Genomic DNA, 26,259 nt, shown 5'->3' with positions numbered 1-26,259 from the left:
TTCCCACAAACTATTCGAGTCATCTCACAATATCTAATTTAAAATGTTATTTTGAATTCAATTTTTTTTAAATTTGATGATATCTTAGAGTAGAAAATTCCGAAGTTCGAAGTATTATGCCAATTTTCCATTTACTTACTAATAAGGCTGCTCAGAAATTTTTTTCTGGTGTTTTTTTTTATTGATAGCTCTTTTTTCAAAAATCTTACCAGTAAATCTTTCGAACTAACTTTGTTCAATTTGAACGAAACCAAGCTAGATCGAAAACGTATGTTCTAAAACCGCTAAAACCAAAATTTCAGGTCCGAAATGTAATTTTTGAATTTTTTTGTCAATTTGTAAAAATTTAAAAAATTCAAAAAAGCTGTTCAAGTAGTTTTAGCCATTCTTGAGCTTTCAGTGATTTTTTTGTACCATGACTAAAGCTCTAAACAAACTGTTCGGAGGGAGGGGGGAAGGGGACTACGGTCAGAAGAAAAAAAATTAGCAGATCTAAAACAATTTCAAAACTCACGAATTCCACCAAATGAAAAATCAATCATCATTTCTCATCAAACTCACCTCATCGACTCGAAACTGCAATCAAACTGCAGATGAACAACATATCGAGGGTCAGCTTCGTATTAAATTCAGCCCTCTCCTTCACCATTCTCCGGGTCAATCACATCTTCATGTTGGCCACCTTCAGTGTCAACCTCTGGTGGGGTCGTTGTAGTAGTAACACGACGTTTTCTTCGTTTCACTGAGGAACAAAAAAAAAAAACACACACACAATTCATCAGCGGCCATTTTGAAACCATAACGTTTTTAAAAATGATTCAAGATCACTCACAAGGCGTAGTAACAGAATTAGCAGCCTGTCTCGCCTGATATCTATTATAAGCTTCGTTACCGAAGTACAACAATGGGAATAGTATAGAAAAGAAGACAGCGTACAGCAGTAGTTCCAGAACTGAAGTCGATGCTGAATTATTCAGGCAATCCTTTCGAAGTTTCTGCGCTTTATCGGAAAATGATACATTGACGGGAGAAGCTAAACAAAAAAAAAAACAATAAATAGGTATTCACGACACAACCACGAAAAAATGCTCATCGCAAAGATCGTTTCTTACGAGGTGGATAATAGCACGTCAATCCGGTATTTATATCAGGCTGGTTTTTCGTGAACCATTGATCCAGATGGATGCATTCGTTATATTTCATCTTAGTATTCAACCCATTATCATGTTTCGTGACTTCCAACGAAAACGCAGTCAAACTGCAAAACGGAGCCACTTCCTCGACGGAGATATCCAATATCGGATTCACCTTCAGATTAATAACAGTTATCGGAGCAGTTTTGCTCAACAACGGTAATCCTGATAAACTATTATTGCTTAAATCTAACGCTTCAAGACTGCCTAACGCTTCGAGACCGATTACTTTGGTTAATCCCATACTGCTCAAAGTCAATCTCGTCAATTTTTTTGGCCACTTGAAATCCAATTCTTTCTTTCTAAACGACGTCCAGCTCATGTCCAGGATATCCAACGACCCCAATTTGGCGAACCAATTTTTTGAAAGAGTCGCTTGTAATTCCTGTCCCAAACTCACATATCTCATGTAAAGAGACGTCAGAGCACCGAATTTGTCGAATGACACGTTTTTAATCCTGCTGTTTGATATATCTAAAGACTAAGGGGGAAAAAACATGAAATTTATTTAGTAGGTAGGGTACATTGAACACGGATAAAATTACGTACATAGGTATAGTTATTCATTTCCGAATAAAATTTTCATCTACCTCCCATTGATCAGTTTTCATATCATCTGGAAACCCGTCATAGAAGACATCTGCATTACTACCATCGTGATTCGTGCAAACTGCTTTTCTCTCTATAACCGAACAATTCAAATATACTGCAGCCCCTCTGGGAGTCACTGTCCACGATAACAACTCTGCAAATGAAATATCCTCGTTTGAATCGCGAATCGTTCGTATTCTTGATTACCTACAGGCCTACTCAAGTACTACAACTGAAGTTTAAGAGTATAAAAAAACGAATGACTGCGAGAAGTATTTGAAAGAATACTGCACCTGCAATAATGATCCATTTATATGTCATGTCAAAATTAATATTTTCTGCGATTAGAATAATTAAAATTAAAATTAAAAAATGAATTATCTTCAAAGAAATACTCGAATTCAAAACATCGAATCAAATTTGATAATACTTTTTCCCAAACATGCAGTTTGATTCGTACTGTTGTCGCTTGATTGGCGGTCGCATATTTCTAATATTTTTAAAGAGTCGAAATATAAAAATATATGGCCACTTTGTCATTGTTCGACCATTTTTTTTTTTTTTTTTTGCTGAATCGTCGATTTGATCTCACTCGAAAAATGAACGGTTTATTTAATTTTAAAAATGAATGTCGAACTTCAAAACTAACTACTCGTATGTCTATCGAAATAAATTTAACAGAATCTGAAATCCGCAATTCCGTCTATATTTACAAATTTTAAGCTCAATAGAGGAAGAGGCATCATAATTATTCGTACAATTATGGAATTTGAAATTTGAAGCCAACGCTTCTAAAAAAAAAAAACAACGCGCCATTTATGCCACACGAATTTTTTCAACTTTTTTTGCGATTTAAAGCTATTTGTCGGGCTTAGGTGACTCGAAACAAAAAAGTAAGTAGAAATTCGAAATCAACGCTGAAAAAATATGACAAACGATGTGTCACACGATTTTTAATTTTTTTTCTTCAAAATTTGACCAAAATTCCCCCCTCCCCCTCCTCTCCATTTTGGATCAAACTCGAAAAAATATCAAAATCGAGTGATATATCGAATACTATGTTTTTAAAGGCGCTGAGCATGAATATGAACTTATTTTTGCGATCCAATCACTACATTACAGATTGAGATGCTTTGTTCTGGTTTTTTGATCTCAAACGTTGAACAATTTCGCAAAGTTTTGACAAAAAAGGGCACGTTTTTAAAAATTTTTGGCATTAAAGAAATTTTTTTCAAAATTGGCAGAAAGCAAACTTTGGCAATATTTTGAAAAACTCAGAATTTTGAACAATTTTTAGAAAAAACTAGGACTGGAAATTTTTGCAAAAATCTGACTTTTTTCGGCAAAAAAATGATAACAAGTTTACTGTATATAATTTTTGACCATTTTTGCAAGAAGCAAAACTCAATTTTTTTGAAAAAAAAGCGAGAGGATTTTCGGAAAATTTTATGCAAGACTCTAGTTCAATTTTTAGAAAAAAGTAACACTTTCTGGAATTTTTTGCAAAAAAGAAAGTGACATTTTTTCAGCAATACGGCTAGTAAAGGAAAAGTTCTGTCAATTATTTAAAAAGTGAGAATTTTTAACGATTTTGGGAAAGAAAGCAAAGACTGGCATAACAGCGAAACATTTTTTCAAAACTTCTTGATAAAAAACAAGACTTTATAGTTTGGGAATTTCGGACAAGAAATGACATTTTTGAGTAATTTTTGGAAAAAAGTAAAATTTATTGGCAATTTCGCAAAAAAGCAAAATTTTTTGTTAATTTTTGACAAAATGTAAGACTTGAAAAAAGTGAGATTTTCAGGAATTATTTGCAAAAAAGCAAAAACTTTGAGCCATTTTGCTAACTAGGCTACCAGACTTTTTTATTGGGTATTCAAAAAGCCAGAATTTGAGAAAAATTTTTGGAAAAAGCGTGACTTTGTCAATTTTAGCAAAAAGCAGGATGTTTCAATGGTAAAGTAATCAGCAAAAAAAATATATTTTTGTCAACTTCATGCTAAAAAAGCGACAAGTTTTGACATTTTTTAGAAAAAAGCAAGACTTTAACAATTTTAGCAAAAGCAAAGGGCTTGTTTTGGCAATTTTTGGCGAATAAGCTACATTTTTGGACAAAGACTTCTTGGAAATGTTGGGGAACAGTTGAAATTTTTCAGCAATTTTTCAGAAAACGAGAGTTTTTGCCAATTTTTGAAAAAAAACTTGGGACAATTTTGGTTAAATCATTGGCAAAAAGAAAACTTTTTCGCAATTATTTTCATCAAGAAAGCGACATTTTTGGAAAATTTTTTGAGGAAGATGACACTTTTTGGAATTTTTATCAAAAAGCAGTACTTTTTGAGATTTAGGTACTGTCAAAAAGTGATACTTTTTGGCAATTTCCCGCAAAACAGGGAGATTTTGAGTAATTTCTGAAAAAAAACTGACATCCTTAAGCAATTTTGCCAAAAAGCCAGAATTGTTGTTGAAAAACAAGACTGTGAGAATTTTAGCAAAAAGCAGGACTTCTAAAATGATATTTTTTCGAAATTTTTGCAAAAAAAGCGAGACATTTTGCAACTTTTCATTATGTTGATTAGTAATAACAGACTTTTCGGTAATTGCAGGAAAAAATGCCTTACCTCAATGTAAGCTGAATTAAAATGACGAATCAGCACCATTTCTAGCATCCATTAAGCGCTACTCAATTCCACTAGTTGTTTCAAAAATGCTCTTAAAACGGATCATTTACTCCTGGCTTCCTTCCCGCTCCGTATCATCGACTTGATCCGATTGGCCAGCTTCGATATCAACTGTTGAAGGTACGGTGGTGGTAGTTGTAGACGCAGTTGTAATAATTCTGCGTTTTTTGCGTCTTCGTTTCACTGGCGACAAAAACAAAAATTGGTAATAAAAATTGAATCGATGGTAAATCAGACGTGACCATAGCTATCGTATTTAGTTACTCACCCGGTGTAGGCGGAGGTGCCATTTTCTTCGATTTATACTTATTCCAAGCTTCGTTGCCGAAATACAACAATGGAAACAAGACGGCGAAAAAAACATCGTACAGAAGAAGCTCAAAGATCGACGTCGAAGGTAATAGAGCCATGTACTCATTATAGGCTTTTTCAGCTTCGGCAGGAAAAGTTATATTTTTCAAAGCTTCGGCTGAAAAAAAAATCATTATAATCCCGATAAAAACATCTACTCAGATCAAACAAGTTAACACGGGCCTGTTTGGTTTCCTAACGTCATCTGCCCACTCAGTCTGCCCGTCTAACTTCTTAAGGTCATTGACTCGTCGGTATGGCTCCCAAAGGTCGTCTATCTGTCCTTTACAAGGTTGTTGACCCATATATTTGGCGTCTCAAGGTCACTGACCTATCTCTCTAGCCTCTCAAGGTTATCAGTCTGGCCTCCAAAAACCGAATCTGCCGGTCTGACCGTTTAAGGTCATTGACCCGTCTGGCCGGTCTTTCAAGGTCGTCTGTCTACTTGCCAGGTCTCTCAAGGTCACTGACTCACGTATCTTGTCTCTCAAGGCTGTCTGCGTACCTATCTGGCTTTCCAAGATCGTCTGTCCTATCTGTCGGCCCATCTAGCCCTTTCAGGTTAATGACCCCTCAGTATGGCTTCTCAAGGTCGTTTTTCTATCTTTCTAGCTTCTAAAGTGGTTTCACAAATTTTCAAAATATTGGATGGGACAGGTCCGTTTTTGAAGGGAAAAAATGAACAAAAAATACTTTTCCACTTGTCGTTCAATTTTACTAAATAACTCAAATCCCAAAAAATCAATAAAATTCAGTGGTTTTTTATTTTTTCAAAAAATTGGGCACCTCTACCTACTCATGCTACTCTCACATTTTAGTTTTAAAAAAATTGACAAATTAAAAATAATATCTTGTCATGTTTGTCCAATTTTAATTCCAAAGTTCCAGTTATGGTAAAAATAAAAAAAAAGGCAAAAAATCATCTCCGCCATGTTTGTTAAAACTAGAATCCCAAAAATCTAAAACTTGCAGTGGATACACGAATTTTTGAAAAGATTTTGATACTCTCATAATCAAATGACAAAAATCATAAAAAAATTCAAGTACCTAATGCACTGGTTCCACAAATTTTTGAAAAATTATCTATGAAAATCAATGATCACAAAATTATTTTACATCGTTTTTGTTCAATTTCACGAGAAAAACTCGAATCACCACCCACCAAGAGTACAGCACCACAAAAAAAAACACACTAAATACGACATTGCAACTCACCAAGCGAGCACAGCTGATGTTCATCATCTCAAGGCAGCATCACTTCTGCGTTTCAAGTTTCATCTTGTTCAGTTTCCACGCAGTCCTCTTCGCAATCGGTTTCACATTCGTAACTTTCCTTGCAGTGAGTTCCTATTCGACGATGGAGTCGTTTACCTAAAAAATCATTCGAATTACCTACAAACATTCTTCCAGGCAATTTTTTTCCAAAATGAAAAACAGTTCACCAGTATCGTGTGAAACACGAGAAGCTTCCTCCGACCGCGCAGAGTAACGATTATAAGCTTCGTTGGCAAAATACCCAATAGGAAAAAGCACCGAGAAAAGCACCGCGTAAAGTAACAGCTCCCATAACGGCGAATCGGCCGGGTTACCGGATGTACTTGTACAATCCGAGTATAATTTCAATTCCTTCTCGGTGAAAGTGGACGAGTTCGGGCATTGACTGTTCCCAAGTTGTATGGCATTTGCACCGCTACCTTGAGTAAAACACGCGAACCAACAATCAGAGTAACAATTTTAATCTGATCGTCTGATTAAAAAAAAACATATTCGTAAAATATCGTCAAAACTTACCAATCGATCCGCAATCCAGTTTGATGCCATCACCCGTGGGCACCTTCTTCTTCATCCAATTGAGAAGTCTCAAACAGGGGCAAAAATCTACACCGGTTTTGGTAAAATTAGCATCTTTCGTTAATGCAAGATCCAAAGTGGTTAGTAAACAATAGGGCGCCACTTGTTCCACTGTGATCATAGCAATAGGATTATCCTTCAAGATAATAGTATCTAGCTTATAAGCTTTTTCATTCAGCTTTGGAAATTGCTCCAGTTGATTTTTTGATAAATCTAGATACTCCAAGTTGGTCAATGATTTGGTATTGACGAGTTGCTTTAATTCCACGTCTGTCAATTCCAATCTTTTCAAAGTTGGAGGCCATATATAATCCGGATTTTTGTCGAATCTGGTGTGATGGATGGTTAGCTTCTCTAACTTCTCGAGTTTCGAAAATGCATCCTCGTGAAACACCATCGTCTGCGAAGGTTCGGATTCTTCTGAGATATGGAGTAATTCGAGTCTCTTCAATTTTACGTAGTGTTTGAATAAATCGTTCGAGATTTCTGACGCGTTTAAAAACAGAACCGACATTATCATCGCCTTCAGTACAGAGTAAAAATCAACACGTTAGTAATACACATTTACAAAGCATTTTGAAGAATTGAGACAAGAATCATTCAAATGAACTACACCAACTTCTATTTCAGAGCTTAAATTTCGCGGAACTATAGGTCCACCGCCAAAATTTGAACAGTTCGCCACAAGAGTATGATGATGCTTCGTTTGTTCAACATCACACATCGCCTCAAGTTTTTTAAGTTGACATTGTATCTCTAACCAACATGTCGCCAGAAACATGGTACCTTGACACAGAGCAGAACAAGAAACTATTATTTAGCTATGCACAATAAAAATTATATATTTGTTTAAAAAAAGATGCGGGTAAGTACAGGTGAATGGCAAATGAAGCATCGTAGAAGTTTCATTATTGACAAATTACTATTATAGGTCAATTTGTAAAATAATCAGGGACCAACGGTGGCGATTTATGTACATTTTACACGAAAAAATAGTAGGACAGGTATATCTATATTTACCTGCAATACATGCTATTGATTTACTGCCCATATCAAGACTTTCATATCGTTGGAACTGTATTAAATACCTACGTATTTTTAATATAATTCTACACCTACACCAATCTTTCACACATATTGATTCGGTTAATATCAAAATATCACAACTTTGCATTGATAACTACTCACTCACAAAGATAACGTGTTTTTGAATCACTTTACAGATAGCCAAATATTTTTCAAAACAAAAATTACCTATTGCAATTTTTTCAAATAAAAAAAAAAAAAAAAAAAAAAAGTTCTTCCCACATGAATTTAAAAAAAAAAAATAGAGTGATAAAACTTTGAGAACATTGAATTTTGTTACCATCAGAAAAAACTTCAATAGCTGAAATTCATTTTTTGATTTTTACACAAATTTTTTCAAAATTTAAATTTGGTCCATTTCTCCCGAAAAAAAAAAACAAAATTTGATCAAATTGACACAAAATGCTAACATTTGGTTTGTATTCTATTTTCGACCCACCGAGTCGATTGGTAATGGTTTCGAACTGTTCTGACACCTCCAGCGGATTTTCAAATTCTCCAGTTTTCAAAAAGATGCTGCAAATATGGTGAAAATGTATAGAATCGAAACAGCACATTTCACTCTAATTACAACATTTTTTCGATAACAGGAGAATCCGGAAATCCGCTAGAGGCCCCAGAACGATTCGAAACCATGCACGAATCGAGTCAACAGGTCAAAAGTAGAATATGGGCCAAATTTCAGCTTTTTTCGTTTACGAACTTGCTAACGATTATTTTTTCATTTTTTAAAAAAATATTTGCTGGAGAAAATTTTGGATTTGAACCGGCACGAGCAAATTTTGAAAATATGCGCTTAAATCGATCGAAAGCGCCTCAAAGATTGTAAATCTGGGTTCATAGGTGCTGAATTTCATTTTCTTTTGCTTACAGTGATGTTTTTCGAAAACTGAAAAATCCGAAAATCTGCTGGAGCCTCCAGAACGATTCGAAACCATCACCAATTCACTTGGGACGTAGAAATAGGGTACAAATCAAATTTTAGCCTTTGATGCCAATTTAATCTAATTTCGATTTTTTTCATTAGAAATAAACCAAATTGAATTTTCAAAAATTCGCCAAAAAACGAAAAATTAATTTCAGCACCTGAAATTTACGCTGATGGAGTTTTTCGAAGTCCTGTTTCGATTCTTCTTTGCACTTATTTTGATGTTAGAGTTTTTCTGTACCTAATGTAAAATGTATATGCATGGACATAGGGAGGGGAGGAAGGAGTGCAGCATCAAGCGCAAAATATCCACTTCGTAGACTCGATTTTGCAAATTTTCAATTCAAACTTACCAAAAATATTCATCTTAGCTTCGATCACGATTAGGTGCTCTCCAAATGCTCGACTCCATCATCACTCATGTACAGCGACTCGTAACTTTTGTTTTCCTCGTTTTCTTGACTTTCGTTATTGCTTTCATATTCTTCCTCAAGTTCTGAACTGTACCGACTGGATCCAATGGGCGATTCAGGATAATGCGGTCGTGATTTTGCTATACGAAGGCAATCGAAATAAAAACAATTTTTAATACCTTGGAATTTCGCTACTTGTACGCACAATTTGTGTCATTCATTAATCATTCATTATCATTTGCATCAAGTTTTTGACCTTCGACCTTCGCTTGAAAAGAAAAAAATTCAATGCTCGTCTTAAATCATCTCACGACGAATTAAGAGGGCACTAGAATTTAGGAAGACTATCAAAGGAGCTCACCAGACCCTAATGGTGGCGTTGATTTTATACCGTGAGAAACTTTTTTGCAAATTTCGCGATTTTTTTTTCTTTGGCGTCAATTCATTCACAGTTGTTTGTTCATATGAAACAAAAACTTGAAAATTTCAGCCCTCCAACTTGAAACTAAATCGTACCGAAACCCCTCCCCCCTCACTCCAAATGAAAACATGAACATTTCTTCTACTTTTAGGATTTAGTTGATATTCATCATAAAACTACCATTTGATATGTAGTTCGCCGCCCTCAAATATTGAAAATTTCTTCAAAAGAGGGTTACTTAGAAATAATTCTGAAACACAAAATTTGAAAAACAAAAACATTTGAAAAAATTGGATGATTTCAATTTTTTCAAGGGAGGGGGGCGGCTCCCATTATTATTCATCAACTCAGATACACTGTCTTTCAATGAGTGATACCTACTTTCAATCCAATCATGCTGGCAAATTCTCGAAACCCATATCGGCAGGTTCAAAAATCCAAAACTTTCTACTGCAATTTTTTGAAAAAAAAATGAAAAATTTCTCGTTTACAAACACGTAAACGTAAAAAGTTGAAATTGACTCGATACCCTACTTTTGACCTTTAAAATAAGTTGATAGCGATTACGAGTCGTTCTGGAGCTTTCATCAGAGGATTTTTCGATTCTGGAAAAATTGCCATAAAAATGATCAAAACGTTACTCAGCACTGAAATAACCAAAATATACCAAATTTGTGATTCTTCTCATCGATTTAGGCACAAATTTCCAAAAATCACTGCTGCCAACACAAATACAAAATATTCGAATCGCTTTTTTTAAAAACCGAAAAATCTGAAAAACTGCTAGAGGTTCCAAAACAACTCAAAAAGACCACTTATCGACATCGAAGATCAATCATAAGTCATGAACCAAATTTCAATTTCGGATCCAGTTTTCATCCAAAAAATTGCGATGTAGAAAATTTTGGAGTGGGGGGAGGGGCTGAGAGATATAGAAAGCATCGGATCGAAAAAATAATGTCTTATTCGTTTCCAGCACCTTCGATAACCTATTATTCGATGTATCACACGATTTTTACGATTTTTTCTCATTTAGCACCCATATGAGGGGAAGGGGGGGTCTCCAAAATGTCAAAAAAAATGAAAAATTATGCGGTATATCGTTTGTTATGTTTTCAATAGCGCTGATTTCGAATTTTCAATTACATTTTTGATACGAGCCTTCTAACTCATACAATAATCCCTCAAATTTCAAAAAAATAGATAAATTCTTTCTCTACGATAGTATACCATCTTCGTGGTTTCATTAGGTGTTTCAGTGGTAGCTCACTCGATGCTATCCCTTTAATCACAAACTGGAATTAAAAACTACTCGAACAGGATGTCCGGAGAGTAAGAGCCTAAATCTAATTTTGACCATAGGGGTCGGTAGTACTATTGAAAGTACTACAAATGATTTTTAATTGAATGCGGAAAGGAATACTACGTCAAAAAATAAACAAAAAAATCAATAAAATTCAGTGGTTCTATAATTTGTCAAAAAATTGGGCACCTCTACCTACTCCTGCTACTCTCACATTTTAGTAAAAAAAAAAAAATAGACAAATGAAAAATTATTTCTAGTCATGCATGTCCAAATTTAATCCCAAAATTTAATTTTTGGTAAAAAATAAAATTAAAGAACAAAAATTCACCCCCGTCGTGTTTGTTTGATTTTAATGAAACAATAGGGTAGTAGTGTAATACTTAACTACCACTTTTTTTTTGCAAAAATCCTCATAATTCATCGTATATTATTACCCCCTTGAAGCTTTTTTCGTTTCAACCTGCCCTCGGAATTTCGAAAAAAGCTTCAAGGGGGGTAATAATATACGATGAATTATGAGGATTTTTGCAAAAAAAAGTGGTAGTTAAGTATTACACTACTACCAAAAATAGAATTTCAATATAAATAATCCAAAACTTGCAGTGGTTTCACAAATTTTTGAAAAATTTTGATATTTTTGTAATCAAATGACGAAATGAAAAATTATAATTTGTCACGTTCGTTCAATTGCAATCATCTACTTGAATCCAAAAAATCTAAAAAATGCAGCGATTCCGCAAATTTTTAAAAAATTAGCTATGGAGATCAACAAACGAAAAATCATTCTACATCGTTTTTGTTTACTTTCAAGGGAAAAAAAACTCGAATCACCACCTACCAAGGGTACAGCACCACGTCAAAATCACACTAAATACGACATCGCAACTCACCAAGCGAGCACAGCTGATGTTCATCATCTCAAGACAGCATCATCTTGTGCGTTTCAAGTTTCATCTTGTTCAGTTTCCACGCAGTCCTCTTCGCATTCGGTTTCACATTCATAACTTTCCTTGCAGTGAGCTGCTAATCGACGTTTGAGTCGTTTACCTAAAAAATCACTCGAATTAACTACAAAAATTCTTCGGCGCAATTTTTGCCCAAAATAAAAAACAGTTCACCAGTATTGTGCGAAACATGAGAAGCGTCCTCCGACCGCGCAGAATAACGATTATAAGCTTCGTTGGCAAAATACCCAATAGGAAAAAGGACCGAGAAAAGCACCGCGTAAAGTAACAGCTCCCATAACGGCGAATCGGCCGGGTTACCGGATGTACTTGTACAATCCGAGTATAATTTCAATTCCTTCTCGGTGAAAGTGGTCGAATTCGGGCATTGACTGTTCCCAAGTTGTATGGCATTTGCACCGCTACCTTGAGTAAAACACGCGAACCAACAATCAGAATAATAATTTCAATCTGACCGTCTGACTAAAACAAACATATTCGTAAAATACGAGTTATCATCAAAACTTACCTACCAATCGATCCGCATTCCAGTTTGATGCCTTCACTCGAGGGGACTTTTTTCTTCAGCCAATTGAGAAGTCTCAGACAGGGGCAAAAATCTACACCGGTTTTGGTAAAATTGGCCTCTTTCGTTAATGCGAGATCCAAAGTGGTTAGCAAACAATAGGGCGCCACTTGTTCCACTGTGATCATAGCAATAGGATTATCCTTCAAGATAATAGTATCTAGCTTATAAGCTTTTTCATTCAGCTTTGGAAATTGCTCTAGTTTATTATTCGATAAATCTAGATACTCCAAGTTGGTCAATGATTTGGTATTGACGAGTTGCTGTAATTCTACTATGGTCAATTCCAATCTTTTTAAATTTGGAGGCCATATAAAATCCGCATTTTTGTCAAATTTGACCTTATGTATGGTTAGCTTCTCTAACTTCTCGAGTTTCGAAAATGCATCCTCGTGAAACACCATAAGCAACGATGACTGGTTGTCACGTTTTCCCCAGATATCGCTTAATTCGAGTCTCTTCAATTTTACGTAGTGTTTGAATAAATCGTTCGAGATTTCTGACGCGTTTATATACTGAGTCGATATTATCATTTCCTTCAGTACAGAGTAAAAATAATTAACATGTTAGTATAGTATTTACGAAGTATTTTGAAGAATTGAGACAAGAATCATTCGAAAAAACGACACCAACTTCTATTTCAGAGCTTAAATCTCGCGGAACGATGTTCACGTCAGTAGTCAAAAGTGAACAGTTTGCCAGAAGAGTATGATGCTTCGTTTGTTTAACATCACACATCGGATTAGGATCTTTTGGTAGACACTGCATCTCTATCCAAAATGTCGCCAGAAACATAGTACCTTGACACAGAACAGAACAACAAACTATTATTTATTACACAATAAAAATTATATATTTATTAAAGAGGATGCGGGTAAGTAAATTTGAATGACAAATGCAGCATCGTAGAAGTTTCGTTATGGACAAATTACTATTATAGGTCAATTTGTAAAATAATCAGGAACGAAGGGTGACGATTTATGTACATTTTACACGACAAGATAGTAAGACAGGTATATCTATATTTACCTGCAATACATGCTATTGATTTACAGCCCATATCAAGACTTTCATATCGTTGGAACTGTATTAAATACCTACGTATTTTTAATATAATTCTACATCTACACCAATCTTTCACACATTAATTGATTCGGTTAACATCGAAATATCACAACTTTGCATTGATAACTGCTCACTCATAAAGATAACGTGTGTTTTAATCACTTTACTGATGGCCAAATATTTTTCAAAACAAAATATTTCAATTTTTTCAAAAAAAAAAAAAAAACATTCTCACAACGAATTTAAAAAAAATTAAAGTGATGAAACTTTGAGAACATTGAATTTTGTAACCATCAGAAAAAACTTCAAAATCTGACATTCATTTTTTGATTTTTACACAAATTTGTCAACATTTAAATTTCGCCCATTTCTCACGAAAAAAATCAAAATTTGATCAAAATTACATCAAATGCTAAAATTAGGTTAGTATTCTATTTTCGACCCACCGAGTCGATTAGTAATGGTTTCGAACCGTTCTGACGCCTCCAGCGGATTTTCAAATTCTCCAGTTTTCAAAAAGATGCTGCAAATATGGTGAAAATGAATGGAATTGAAACAGCACAAAAACATTCTAAAAATGTATGCGTAAATCGATCGAAAAAGCCACTAAGATCATAAATTTCAATTCGTAGGCGCTGGATTTCATTTTCACTCTAATTACAACATTTTTTCGATAACAGGAGAATCCGGAAATCCGATGGAGCCTCCAGAAAGATTCAAAACCATGCACGAACGGAATCGATTCAAGAGGTCAAAAGTAGAATATTGGCCAAATTTTAGCTCTTTTCGTTTACGAATTTACTAACGATGAATTCTTCATTTTTTTAAAAAATAATTGCTGGAGAAAATTTTGAATTTGAACCGGCACAAGATGCGAATGCGATACTTCCATTCAATTTAGTCATTTTGGCTGATTTTATTTTAAAAAATGGCGATTTAACAACGCTGCTTTTTTTTTTTATAAAATCAGCCAAAATGTCTAAATTGAATGAAAGTATCGCATTCGCATATTATATTGGTTAAACACATGTATTTAAGACCATTTCAGCTCAAAGTTTGAAAAAATTGACTTTGAAACTTTTTTCAGGGGTTCTCAAAGTTCGCCACCCCCAAAAGTGATTTGCAAAGATGAAGTCAAAAATTGACTTGAAATAAAAATTCAAGCATGCCAGTCGATTAAGAAGTAAAAAGCAACATCTTTGCCGCAAACCGGACCTCGATAGTTTTTCATGGTTTCCCAAAATGTGGACGTCAAAAAAAGTCAAAAATTGAATTTTTCGATATGAGCCAAGTTGTTGAGGGGGTTGCAAATGATATCAATTGAACTTACTACTAGTAGCAATAAACCATGAAAAGGGCATTAGCGGGGCTCGACAGGAAGGGTCAAAAAAGGGGGTTCCAAAATTTTCAAAAATAGAAATACCCCCACCACAACCCCCAAAAAAGTCAAAAATGAAAAAAGCGTTACGTGCTGCATTGCTTACCCTTAAAGCAACATATATTCGCTACTTTTAATTTTTTACAATTTCGAGCAGTGGTTCTGACATTTTTTTGAAATTTTCGACTTTGGGGCCACCCCACAGCCCCCTTATGGGTTCCCCTGGGAAAATATCACCCGATATTAATAATAGGGACCATCCCTTATAAGAAAAGGCCATTCAAGTCTCGAAGTAGCGAGGGGCACGAAAATGGCCATAATGACCCTCTTTCTTTCCAACTCAAAAAAACTTACCAAATAATATATTCATCTCAGCTTCGATCACGATTAGGTCCTCTCCAAACGCCCGACTCCATCATCACTCATGTACAACGACTCGTAACTTCTGTTTTCCTAGTTTTCTTGACTTTCGTAATTGCTTTCATATTCTTCCTCAAGTTCTGAACTGTACCGACTGGATCCGATGGGCGAATCGGGATAATGCGGTTGTGATTTTGCTACGAAGGCAATCGAAATAAAAACAATTTTTAATACCTTGGAATTTCGCTACCTACAATTTTGTGTCATTCTTCACCATTTGGACCAAGTTTTTGACCTTCACTTGAAATGAAAAAAAAATCAAAGCTCGTCTTCAATCTCTCACGACGGATTAAGAGGGCATTAGAATAGGAAGACTATCCAAGGAGCTCTCAAGACCCCAATCCCCAATGGTGGCGTTTATTATATGTATTATATAGGTAGAAGGTAGTAGGTAGTAGGTACCTGTGAGAAAATTGTTTGCAATTTTTTTCGCGATTTTTTTTTCTTTTCCTACAACTCTTTCAACGTTGTTGGTCCATATAAAACAAAAACTTTTTCAGACCTCCAACAGTCCAACTTGAAACTAAATCGTACCGAGCCCCCCCCCCCCTCCAGATCGAAGAAAAGAAATATGTACCTAATTACCTATCGAGAAAATGAAAACAGGAATATTTCTTCTAATTTTAGGACTTACTCGTAGTTGACATTCATCATAAAAATGCCATTCCATAGTTTGCCCGCCCCCCTCAAATAATGAAAATTTCTTTAAAAGAGGATTAATTACAACAATTCTGAAACAGAAAATTCGAAATACAAAAAATGTATAATAAATTGGACGATTTTGATTTTTCCAAGAGGGGCGGCTCCCACTATTATTCATCAACTCAGATACACTGTCTTTAAGTCAGTGATACCTTCAATCCACTCAGGCTGGCAAATTTTCGAAATCCATATCGCCTGGTTCAAAAATCCAAAACTTTCTCCGGCAATTTTTTGAAAAAGAAATGAAAAATTTTTCGTTTACTAACACGTAAACGTAAGAAGCAGAAATTGACTTGATACCCTGTTTCTGACCTTTAAAATAAATTGATATCGATTACGAGTCGTTCTGGGTTCTGGAGCTTTCATCAGAGGATTTTTCGATTCTGGAAAAATTGCCATAAAAATGATCAAAAAGTTACTCAGCACTGAAATAACCAAAATATACCAAATTTGTGATTCTTTTCATCGATTTATTTCCAAAAAACACTGCCGCCAACACAAATACAAAATATTCGAATCGCTTTTTTTAAAAATCGAAAAATCTGAAAAACTGCTAGAGGTTCCAAAACAACTCAAAAAGGCCACTTATCAACATCGAAGATCAAACATAAGCCATGAACCAAATTTAAATTTCGGATCCAGTTTTCATCCAAAAAATTGCGATGTAGAAAATTTTGGAGTGGGGGGAGAGGCTGAGAGATATAGAAAGCATCGGATCGAAAAAATGAGGTCATATTCGTTTCCAGCATCTTCGATAACCTATTATTCCATGTATCACACGATTTTTACGATTTCTTCTCATTTAGGCCCCATATGAGGGGGGGGGGGGGGGTCACCAAAATTTCAAAAAATTAAAAATTATGCAGTATATCGTTTGTTATGTTTTCAATAGCGCTGATTTCGAATTTTCGATTACTTTTCTGATACGAGCCTTCTAACTCATACAATAATCCCTCAAATTTCAAAAAAATTGATAATTCTTTCTCTACGATAGTATACCATCTTCGTGGTTTCATTAGATGATTCAATGGTAGCTTCACTCGATGCCATCCCTTTAATCACAAATTGGAATTAAAAACTACTTGAACAGGATGTCCGGAGAGTGGCGGTTGGTGGTAAAAATTTCAGAGTTGGATATTACAGGGTATGAGTAAACAAAAACATAAGATAAACTAATGACCTATTTTGAAAATTGAAGGGTTAGAATGCGTTTTCCAAATCTAAGAGCCTAAATCTAATTTTGACCATAGGGGTCGGTAGTACTATTGAAAGGACTACAAATGATTTTCAATTGAATGCGGAAAGAAATACTACGTCAAAAAATAAACAAAAAAATCAATAAAATTCAGTGGTTCTATAATTTGTCAAAAAATTGGGCACCTCTACCTACTCCTGCTACTCTCACATTTTAGTAAAAAAAAAAAAAAAAATAGACAAATGAAAAATTATCTCTAGTCATGCTTGTCCAAATTTAATCCCAAAATTCAATTTTTGGTAAAAAATAAAATTAAAGAACAAAAAATCACCCCCGTCGTGTTTGTTTGATTTTAATGAAAAAATAGAATTTCAATATAAATAATCCAAAACTTGCAGTGGTTTCACAAATTTTTGAAAAATTTTGATACTTTTGTAATCAAATGACGAAATGAAAAATCATAATTTGTCACGTTCGTTCAATTGCAATCATCGACTTTAATCCAAAAAATCTAAATTGCAATCATCTACTTGAATCCAAAAAATCTAAAAAATGCAGCGATTCCACAAATTTTAAAAAAATTAGCTATGGAGATCAACAAACGAAAAATCATTCTACATCGTTTTTGTTCACTTTCAAGGAAAAAAAACTCAAATCACCACCTACCAAGGGTACAGCACCACGTCAAAAACACACTAAATACGACACTGCAACTCACCAAGCGAGCACAGCTGATGTTCATCATCTCAAGGCAGCATCACTTGTGCGTTTCAAGTTTCATCTTGTTCAGTTTCCACGCAGTCCTCTTCGCAATCGGTTTCACATTCGTAACTTTCCTTGCAGTGAGCTGCTAATCGACGTTTGAGTCGTTTACCTAGAAAATCATTCGAATCAACTACAAAAATTCTTCGGCGCAATTTTTTTCCAAAATAAAAAACAGTTCACCAGTATTGTGCGAAACATGAGAAGCTTCCTCCGACCGCGCAGAGTAACGATTATATGCTTCGTTGGCAAAATACCCAATAGGAAAAAGGACCGAGAAAAGCACCGCGTAAAGTAACAGCTCCCATAACGGCGAATCGGCCGGGTTAACGGATGTACCTGTACAATCCGAGTATAATTTCAATTCCTTCTCGGTGAAAGTGGTCGAGTTCGGGCATTGACTGTTCCCAAGTTGTATGGCATTTGCACCGCTACCTTGAGTAAAACACGCGAACCAACAATCAGAATAATAATTTCAATCTGACCGTCTGACTAAAACAAACATATTCGTAAAATACGAGTTATCATCAAAACTTACCTACCAATCGATCCGCATTCCAGTTTGATGCCTTCACCCGAGGGCACCTTTTTTTTCATCCAATTGAGAAGTCTTAAACAGGGGCAAAAATCTACACCAGTTTTGGTAAAATTGGCATCTTTCGTTAATGCCAGATCCAAAGTGGTTAGCAAACAATAGGGCGCCACTTGTTCCACTGTGATCATAGCAATAGGATTATCCTTCAAGATAACAGTATTTAGCTTATAAGCTTTTTCATTCAGCTTTGGAAATTGCTCTATTCGATTATTCGATAAATCTAGACACTCCAAGTTGGTCAATGATTTGGTATTGACGAGTTGCTCTAATCCTACTTTAGTCAATTCCAATCTTTTTAAAGTTAGAGGCAATATATAATCCGGATTTTTGTCGAATACGGTGTCATGTATGGTTAGCTTCTCTAACTTCTCGAGTTTCGAAAATGCATCCTCGTGAAACACCATCGGATTTTCCCAATTTTCTATATCGCGTATTTCAAGTCTCTTCAATTTTACGTAGTGTTTGAATAAATCGTTTGAGATTTCTGACTCGTTTAAAATCAGACCCGACATTGTCATCCACTTCAGTACAGAGTAAAAATGATTAACATGTTAGTAATACACATTTACAAAAAATTTTGAAGAATTGAGATAAGAATCACTCAAATAAACTACACCAACTTCTATTTCAGAGCTTAAATCTCGCGGAACTCTAGAGATTCCACTGTACTTATTTGAACAGTTTGCCAGAAGATGAGTATGATCATGATGCTTCATATGTTTAACTTCACACATCGGTCCTGGTTCATCTATACATCGCATCTCTATCCAAAATGTCGCCAGAAACATAGTACCTTGACACAGAGCAGAACAACAAACTATTATTTATGCACAATAAAAATTATACATATATTTGTTAAAAAGGATGCGGGTAAGTAAAGATGAATGGCAAATGAAGCATCGTAGAAGTTTCATTATTGACAAATTACAATTATAGGCCAATTTGTAAAATAATCAGTCACGAAGGGTGACGATTTATGAACATTTTCACGACAAGAGAGTAAGACAGGTATTTATGTATATTTACCTGCAATACATGCTATTGATTTACTGCCCATATCAAGACTTTCATATCGTTGGAGCTATATTCAATACGTATCTTTAATATAATTCTACATTTACATCAATCTTTTACACATATTGATTCGGTTAATATCGAAATATCACAACTTTGCATTGATAACTGCTCACTCACAAAGGTAACATGTTTTTGAATCACTGATAGCCAAATATTTTTCAAAATAAAATATTTCAATTTAAAAAAAAAAAAAAACATTCTTCTCACGACGAATTCAAAAAAAAATAGAGTGATAAAACTTTAAGAACACTGAATTTTGTTTCGAATAAGATGCATTATTGAAAAAAGTGAGCGGAATTCTGGACTTTTTTCCCCTCTTCAAATCTCACTTTAAACTATTGGTGATGGTTTGGGGCAACCTTCACAAGTAAAAAGTAGTAATTTCAAACATCACAACGATTCTTGAACCGGACGAAAGGTAATCGAAAGAGGGCCCGAAAATGCACCATCAGCAAAATTTTCAAGAGCTGAAATTCATTTTTCGATTTTTACAACTTTTTTAAAATTTAAATTTGGCCCATTTCTTACAAAAAAAAACAAAATTCGATCAAATTGACATCAAAGGCAAAAATTTGGTTTTGTATTCTGTTTTCGACCCACCGAGTCGATTGGTGATGGTTTCAGACCGTTCTGACGCCTCCAGCGGATTTTCAAATTCTCCAGTTTTCGAAAAGATGCTGGAAACATGGTGAAAATGAATGGATTCAAACCAGCACGAAAATATTCTAAAAATGTATGCCAAAATCGATCGAAAAAGCCACAAAGATGGTAAATTCTAATTCATAGACGCTGGATTTCATTTTCACTCTAATTACAACATTTTTTCGAAAACAGGAGACTCAGGAAATCCGATGGAGGCTCCAGAACGATTCAAACCCATGCACGAATCGATTCAAGAGGTCAAAAGTAGAATATAGGCCACATTTTAACTTTTTTCGTTAACGAATTATTTACTAACGATGAATTTTTCATTTTTCAAAAATAATTGCAGGAGAAAATTTTGGATTTGAACCGGCACAAGAAAATTTTGAAAACATGTGGTTAAATCGATCGAAAGCGCCTCAAAGATTGTAAATCTGGTTTCATAGGTGCTGAATTTCATTTTCTTTTACTTACAGTGATGTTTTTTTGAAAACTAAAAAATCCGAAAATCTGCTGGAGCCTTCAGAATTGTTCGAAATCATTACCAATTGACTTGGGACGTAGAAAATAGGATACAAATCAAATTTTAGCCTTTAATGCCAATTTGATCAATTTCGATTTTTTTTTCATTAGAAATAAGCCAAATTGAATTTTCAAAAATTAGTCAAAAAAACGAAAAATTAATTTCAGCGTCTGAAATTCACACCGATGGAGTTTTTTGAGGCTTGGAGTTTTTCTGTACCTGATGCAAAATTTATATGCATGGTCATAGGGAGGGGAGGAAGGAGTGCAGCCTCAAGCGCAAAATATTCACTTCGTAGACTCGATTTTTAAAATTTTAAACTCAAACTTACCAAACATCTTCATCTTAGCTTCGATCACGATTAGGTGCTCTCCAAATGCTCGACTCCATCATCATTCATGTACACATAACTTTTGTTTTCCTCGTTTACTTGACTTTCGTCATTGCTTTCATATTCTTCCTCAAGTTCTGAACTGTACCGACTGGATCCGATGGGCGATTCAGGATAATGCGGTCGTGATTTTGCTACGAAGGCAATCGAAATAAAAACAATTTTTAATACCTTGGAATTTTGCTACTTGTACCTACAATTTTGTGTCATTCTTCACCATTTGAACTAAGTTTTTGACCTTCACTTGAAATGAAAAAAAAATCAAAGCTCGTCTTCAATTATCTAACGAAGAATTAAGAGAGCACTAGAATATGGAGACTATCTACATAAAGAGCTCTTAGGACCCCAAGGGTGATATTTATTATTATGTACCTGTGAGGAACTTTTTTGCAATTTTTTTCACGACTTTTTGTTCTTTTCCTTCAACTCTTTCAAGATGTTGGTTTAAATGAAACAAAAGCTAGACAATTTCAGCCCTTCAACTTGAAACGGAATCGTGCCAAGTCCCCTCCCCCCGGACCTCTTGGTCCAAAAAAAAGAAAACCCCAGAAAATGAAAATTTTAATACCTACTTATTTCTTCTGATTTTAGGATCAAGTTCGCTTTCCTTAGAAAAGTGTCATTCGATAGTTTACTCCCCCCCCCCTCAAACAATTTGAAGATCCACAGCCTCACTTCGAAATTTGATAACATTCAATAATTAGAATGATCCGGTTTCCTTATTTTTTGATCTCCTAAATCGCTAAACGGGAATTTCAAGTCGTCCTGAAGCCTCCAGTGGATTTCTGAATTATCCAATCAAATTCCCGAAACCCATATCGACAGGTTCAAAAATCCAAAACTTTCTGCAGCTATTTTTAGAACAAAAAAAAAATGAAAAATTTCACGTTTACAAAGACGTAAACGTAAAAAGCTGAAACTGACTTGATACCCTATTTTTGACCTTTAAAATAAGTTGATAGCGATTACGAGACGTTGTGGAGCTTTCATCAGTCAGAGGATATTTCAATTCTGGAAAAATTGTCATAAAAATGATCAAAAAGTTACTCAATACTGAAAGAACACAAAATATACAATATTTGTGATTTTTCTGATCGGTTTTGGCACAAATTTCCAAAAAACACTGCGGCCAACATAAATACAAAATATTCGAATCACTTTTTTTAAAAACCGAAAAATCTGAAAATCTGCTACAGGCTCCAAAACAACTCAAAAAGGTCATCTATTTATTTCGAAGATCAAAAATAAGCCATGAACCAAATTTCACTTTCGGTGTCAGTTTCATCCAAGAAATAGCGCTGTAAAAATTGTGGAGTGGGGGCAGGGGCAGGGGCTGAGAGATATGGAAAACGTCGGATCGAAAAAATAAGCTCATATTCGTTTCCAGCACCTTCAATAACCTACTATTCGGTGTATCACACGATTTTTACGATTTTTTCCCACATGAGGGGTGGGGGGGGGGTCACCCAAATTTCAAAAAAATGAAAAATTATGCGGTATATCGTTTGTTATGTTTTCAATAGCGCTGATTTCGAATTTTCAATTAATTTTTTGATACGAGCCTTCTATAACTTATCATACAATAATCCCACAAATTTCAAAAAAATTAATAGATAAATTGTGTTGCTCTATGGTTTGTTAGGGTTTCAAAATAACTAATTTTGAATTTGGACTTATTTTTCTGATTCATGCCTTCTACATCTCACGATAAGCCACGCAAATTTTTAAAAAATCGATAAATTCTATAATTATTCATAGGTATGGATTGTCCAATTTTCAAACGAACTGGCATTCTCAATTTTTGAATGATTCAACTTAAACCTTGTGAATACAAAATAGAATGTAAAAGGTCAAAAACTTGTTTTTTTTTTCGGTCTAACTAGTAAAAAAAATCCTACGCTATTCTACAAAAATTAAGGATATCTGAATCATCAAATTCACTCACCAATAGATCTACGTTCTTCATAGGCGGAATTGAATTTATTATACGCCTCATACGCAAAATAAATGATGGGAAATAGAATAGAGAAAAACAAAGCGTAGAGCAACAATTCCCATAACGAAGTAGGCGGTTCCCTAGTGAAACACTGGTTATAATCGTTCAATATATCAGCACTGAATATGAGTTCTTCCTCACAAAATTCCTCCTCACGGATACTACGATTACCTATAAATCAAAATAGATATGGCCTACATTGCATCAAAACACAATCCAATCAACTCTGTAGACAGGTAGGTATTCATCAAATTCTTATTTATCAGCATAGGTAATTTTACCCGAATCGCATATCAACATTTCTTCGCCTCGAAGTGACGCCATTTTTATCCACTTTTTCAATCTGGCACAGTGACAAAATCGTTCCGGTTTATTCAGCTTGCCAAATTTCGAAACTTTAATACCTAAATAATCCAATTTACAGAGAGGAGCCAATATAGATACATCGACCGTATCTAATGGATTTTCACGTAGTTCAATATACGTTATGGAAGCATTTCGATTAATTTTCGGCAAAGCTCGAAGATAATTTCCATTCGCGTGTAATTCTTCTAGATTTTGCAAAGCTGCGATACCCCGCAACTCAAGCAACGAACAACGGTTGACGATTAATTTTTTCAATGATGAAGGCCATTTGAAATCCTTAGATGAGACATTAAACATAGACTGAGTTAGGTCGAGTTCTTCCAGATTGACAAAGGAATCAAAAAAATATTCAGGAAAATAAAATATAGGTTTTAAAAATCTCATGTATAAATTAGCCAACTTGCTGTAATTCATTTCTTTGACCTGGTCAGGTTTAATTTGTTGTACTATTGTCCTTCCATCGAGCGTAAGCGTCTAGATAGGGTGAAATTCGTAAACGAAACTGATCAGTCAATGAAACTATCATGGATAAACTCGAATACATGTAATATGCGACTCACATGCACGTCTTTAGGACAGTCTAGAGGAAAACTACGGATGGCTATGGTTCCGGATTTGTTTGAACAGTCCACCATAGTGTTTCCTTCGTGTTTCTTCTGCGGGCAATACTGGCAAACTGGTATAACGTAGTATACCATCTTCGTGGTCTCATTAGATGTTTGAGTGGTAGCTTCACTCGATACTATCCCTTCAATCACAAATTGGAATTAAAAACTACTTGAACAGGATGTCCAGAGACTGGTGATGGTACAAACTTCAGATTTGGATATTACAGGGTATGAGTGAACAAAAACATAAGATAAACAAATTGTCTATTTTGAAAATTGAAGGCGTAGAATGCTTTTTCAAAATCTAAGAGCCAAAATCTAATTTTGACCATAGGGATCGGTATTACTTTGAATAATTAAGAAAACTAGACTCTAATTATGATTTTTTGCCCAACTTACAAATTGAATGGACTACAAATGATTTTTAATATCAAAAAATCACGATGAAAAAATTGAATGTGGAACGTAATACTACATCAAAAAATGAACAAATTTTGTTACGAACATTTTTTTTCTCGCTCTTAAATGTAAAAAGTTTTTGAAGCTCAACAATCTTCAATTTGCAAGAAATTTCAATAAATTTACTAATTTTGAGCTTCAAAAACATCTTAAATAATTTTAGATTAAGAAAAAGGTCAAAATTGCATTTCGGCTCGTAGATTTTGAAAAAGTATTTTGCCCTTTCAATTTTCAAAATAGGCTACTTGTTCATCTTACGTTTTCTTCACTCGTACTAGGTTGTATCCGAATCTGAAGTTTGTGCCAACACTTCCCCAGGACACCCGGTATTACAGTACTTATCCAAGTGAAAAAACACTCGATTCGGATATGGTTTTGATTCGACTCGAGACAAACTAAAGATTCCATATGCAACATACCCGGTACGGTCGCCACGCTTGGTTGATTCGAGCCCACTCTTTCTTCTGTGATGTGGCTCTGAAACCCGCAGAACATAAGAAGCAAAACGCCTGCAACATTATGAGAAAAAAAATTCTTTGATTAATTCGAATATAATTGAATAATACATACATATAAATTCACAAACGAGTAGTGAAGCACCTCAACCTCACCATCATAAATAAGTGAAAAAAATTTGTTACTCATTTCATAATCTTCATCACTGATAGGTCCATTTACTATCACAAAACTGATTGTTGATAATAGTGATATGCACATGTTTGTGTATTTATTTTCAAGCTATTTAACAATACTATTTGGTAGCCAATTGTTTCTGTAAAACTCTGAACAGTTGGTAAATTTGATCTTTCGTTCGAAATTTGGTTTTTCGTGTCATTTCAACTGAATTATGATTTTTGAGCTCAAAAAATTTTCCATCCAGATTCTAAGGTTTTCATGTATAAAACTTGACAATGAAGATAAAAATACGTATTGGTGAGCACCGATTCTAATTTTGAAATTTACTTGTTAACTTACAAAGCACTGTCAAAGTGGGGGGGCAAGGGATGAGCCTCCGCGAATGCTTTTTTTAAGAACTGTGAATAAATTTTCTGGATAAGCTGGCACCCCCTGGAAACAGTAGTTCAACTACCAGCCAATCATCCCATCACCCGTTGATCATGCACCCTACACCCGGGTTGAAACGGCTCTTCTTAGGACCTCCGACAAGGACACCTCCCTTAAGGATCATGTCCATAAACATAGAGGGCCTGTCAGGGCCAAAGGAAGTTATACTAGCTGAAATGGTCAAGAACCTGAACATAGACGTGATTGCCATTCAAGAAACACACAGGTGCAGAGAAAGCTGGAAGACAAAAATTGAAGGAATGAAACTTATTATTGATAGACCCCATGAGAAATATGGAAGTGCCATACTAGTTAAGTTAAACATGGAGGTAATAAGAACTTCACTGTGATGAAAATAATGTCGAGATTTTAACAATTGACATGGGAGACTGTTCAATCTCATCAGTTTACAAACCACCAAACATAGAATTTACATGGACAGAAAATAGCAATGTCCCACCCACAAAAATGAGAATAATAGTTGGAGACTTCAACAGCCATAGTGTAAGCTGGGGATATGCTGAAAATAGATAACATTTTTGTTTTGGAGCGAATCTCAAGTCTATGTCACAAACAAGTAGCAAATCCAATTCCCCAAACCCAACACAGGCCAATTATATGCGAAATTAAGGCGATCATTAGCCACGCAATTAAATGTGAA

The 26,259-nt window shown here is 34.9% G+C and overlaps 3 protein-coding genes across 5 annotated transcripts; all 3 read right to left on the bottom strand.

Moving 5' to 3' along the window:
• Positions 1-561: 561 nt before the first annotated feature.
• LOC135843505 (uncharacterized) lies at positions 562-9,173 on the bottom strand. Of its 2 annotated transcripts, XR_010558327.1 has the most exons (8): positions 9,038-9,173; positions 7,290-7,456; positions 6,611-7,193; positions 6,262-6,513; positions 6,035-6,190; positions 4,737-4,937; positions 4,409-4,651; positions 1,800-1,938 (listed from the first exon to the last, which is right to left on the bottom strand). XR_010558327.1 is itself a non-coding variant. In XM_065361423.1 (6 exons), exons 3-6 carry the CDS (start codon positions 1,802-1,804, stop codon positions 630-632), a joined length of 897 nt encoding a protein of 298 aa, XP_065217495.1. In that variant the 5' UTR covers positions 1,805-1,938; positions 4,409-4,651; positions 4,737-4,929; the 3' UTR covers positions 562-629. The 2 variants fall into 2 exon arrangements, 1 of the variants encoding a protein (XP_065217495.1); XM_065361423.1 differs by lacking the exons at positions 6,035-6,190; positions 6,262-6,513; positions 6,611-7,193; positions 7,290-7,456; positions 9,038-9,173 and adding exons at positions 562-742; positions 833-1,033; positions 1,113-1,674 and having other exon boundaries at positions 1,784-1,938; positions 4,737-4,929.
• Positions 9,104-18,306, bottom strand: LOC135843504 (uncharacterized). Its single transcript, XM_065361422.1, has 8 exons — positions 18,060-18,306; positions 17,833-17,988; positions 15,152-15,354; positions 12,988-13,154; positions 12,302-12,890; positions 11,943-12,194; positions 11,715-11,871; positions 9,104-9,237 (listed from the first exon to the last, which is right to left on the bottom strand). Exons 3-7 carry the CDS (start codon positions 15,165-15,167, stop codon positions 11,768-11,770), a joined length of 1,128 nt encoding a protein of 375 aa, XP_065217494.1. The 5' UTR covers positions 15,168-15,354; positions 17,833-17,988; positions 18,060-18,306; the 3' UTR covers positions 9,104-9,237; positions 11,715-11,767.
• Positions 18,301-25,031, bottom strand: LOC135843506 (uncharacterized). 2 transcript variants are annotated; one of them, XR_010558328.1, is made up of 6 exons: positions 24,953-25,031; positions 23,382-24,214; positions 23,050-23,271; positions 21,045-21,238; positions 19,092-19,264; positions 18,301-18,992 (listed from the first exon to the last, which is right to left on the bottom strand). XR_010558328.1 is itself a non-coding variant. In XM_065361424.1 (5 exons), the coding sequence occupies exons 2-4, from the start codon at positions 23,878-23,880 to the stop codon at positions 21,075-21,077; spliced, it is 885 nt and encodes a 294-aa protein (XP_065217496.1). In that variant the 5' UTR covers positions 23,881-24,214; positions 24,953-25,031; the 3' UTR covers positions 18,301-19,264; positions 21,045-21,074. The 2 variants fall into 2 exon arrangements, 1 of the variants encoding a protein (XP_065217496.1); XM_065361424.1 differs by having other exon boundaries at positions 18,301-19,264.
• Positions 25,032-26,259: the final 1,228 nt, after the last annotated feature.

This window comes from Planococcus citri, chromosome 4 (assembly GCF_950023065.1).
Source record: "Planococcus citri chromosome 4, ihPlaCitr1.1, whole genome shotgun sequence".
NCBI lineage: Eukaryota > Metazoa > Arthropoda > Insecta > Hemiptera > Pseudococcidae > Planococcus > Planococcus citri.
Note: the sequence above shows the minus strand (reverse complement) of the source record. Positions and strands in the feature narration are given on the sequence as shown.

Bases quoted from the DNA above. Each gene is read 5' to 3' on its own strand.
- LOC135843506 (XM_065361424.1), bottom strand. From the start codon at position 23,880: ATGAATTACAGCAAGTTGGCTAATTTATACATGAGATTTTTAAAACCT. The intron at 23,272-23,381 runs GTAAAATTACCT...TTTGATTTATAG, and splicing joins AATGTTGATATGCGATTCGG to GTAATCGTAGTATCCGTGAG. The intron at 21,239-23,049 runs GTGAGTGAATTT...TTGCCTTCGTAG, and splicing joins TGAAGAACGTAGATCTATTG to CAAAATCACGACCGCATTAT.
- LOC135843505 (XM_065361423.1), bottom strand. From the start codon at position 1,804: ATGAAAACTGATCAATGGGAG. The intron at 1,034-1,112 runs GTAAGAAACGAT...TTTTTTGTTTAG, and splicing joins GACGTGCTATTATCCACCTC to CTTCTCCCGTCAATGTATCA. The intron at 743-832 runs GTGAGTGATCTT...TTTGTTCCTCAG, and splicing joins TAATTCTGTTACTACGCCTT to TGAAACGAAGAAAACGTCGT.
- LOC135843504 (XM_065361422.1), bottom strand. The intron at 12,891-12,987 runs GTTGGTGTCGTT...TCTGTACTGAAG, and splicing joins ATTTAAGCTCTGAAATAGAA to GAAATGATAATATCGACTCA. The intron at 12,195-12,301 runs GTAGGTAAGTTT...GTTTTACTCAAG, and splicing joins ACTGGAATGCGGATCGATTG to GTAGCGGTGCAAATGCCATA.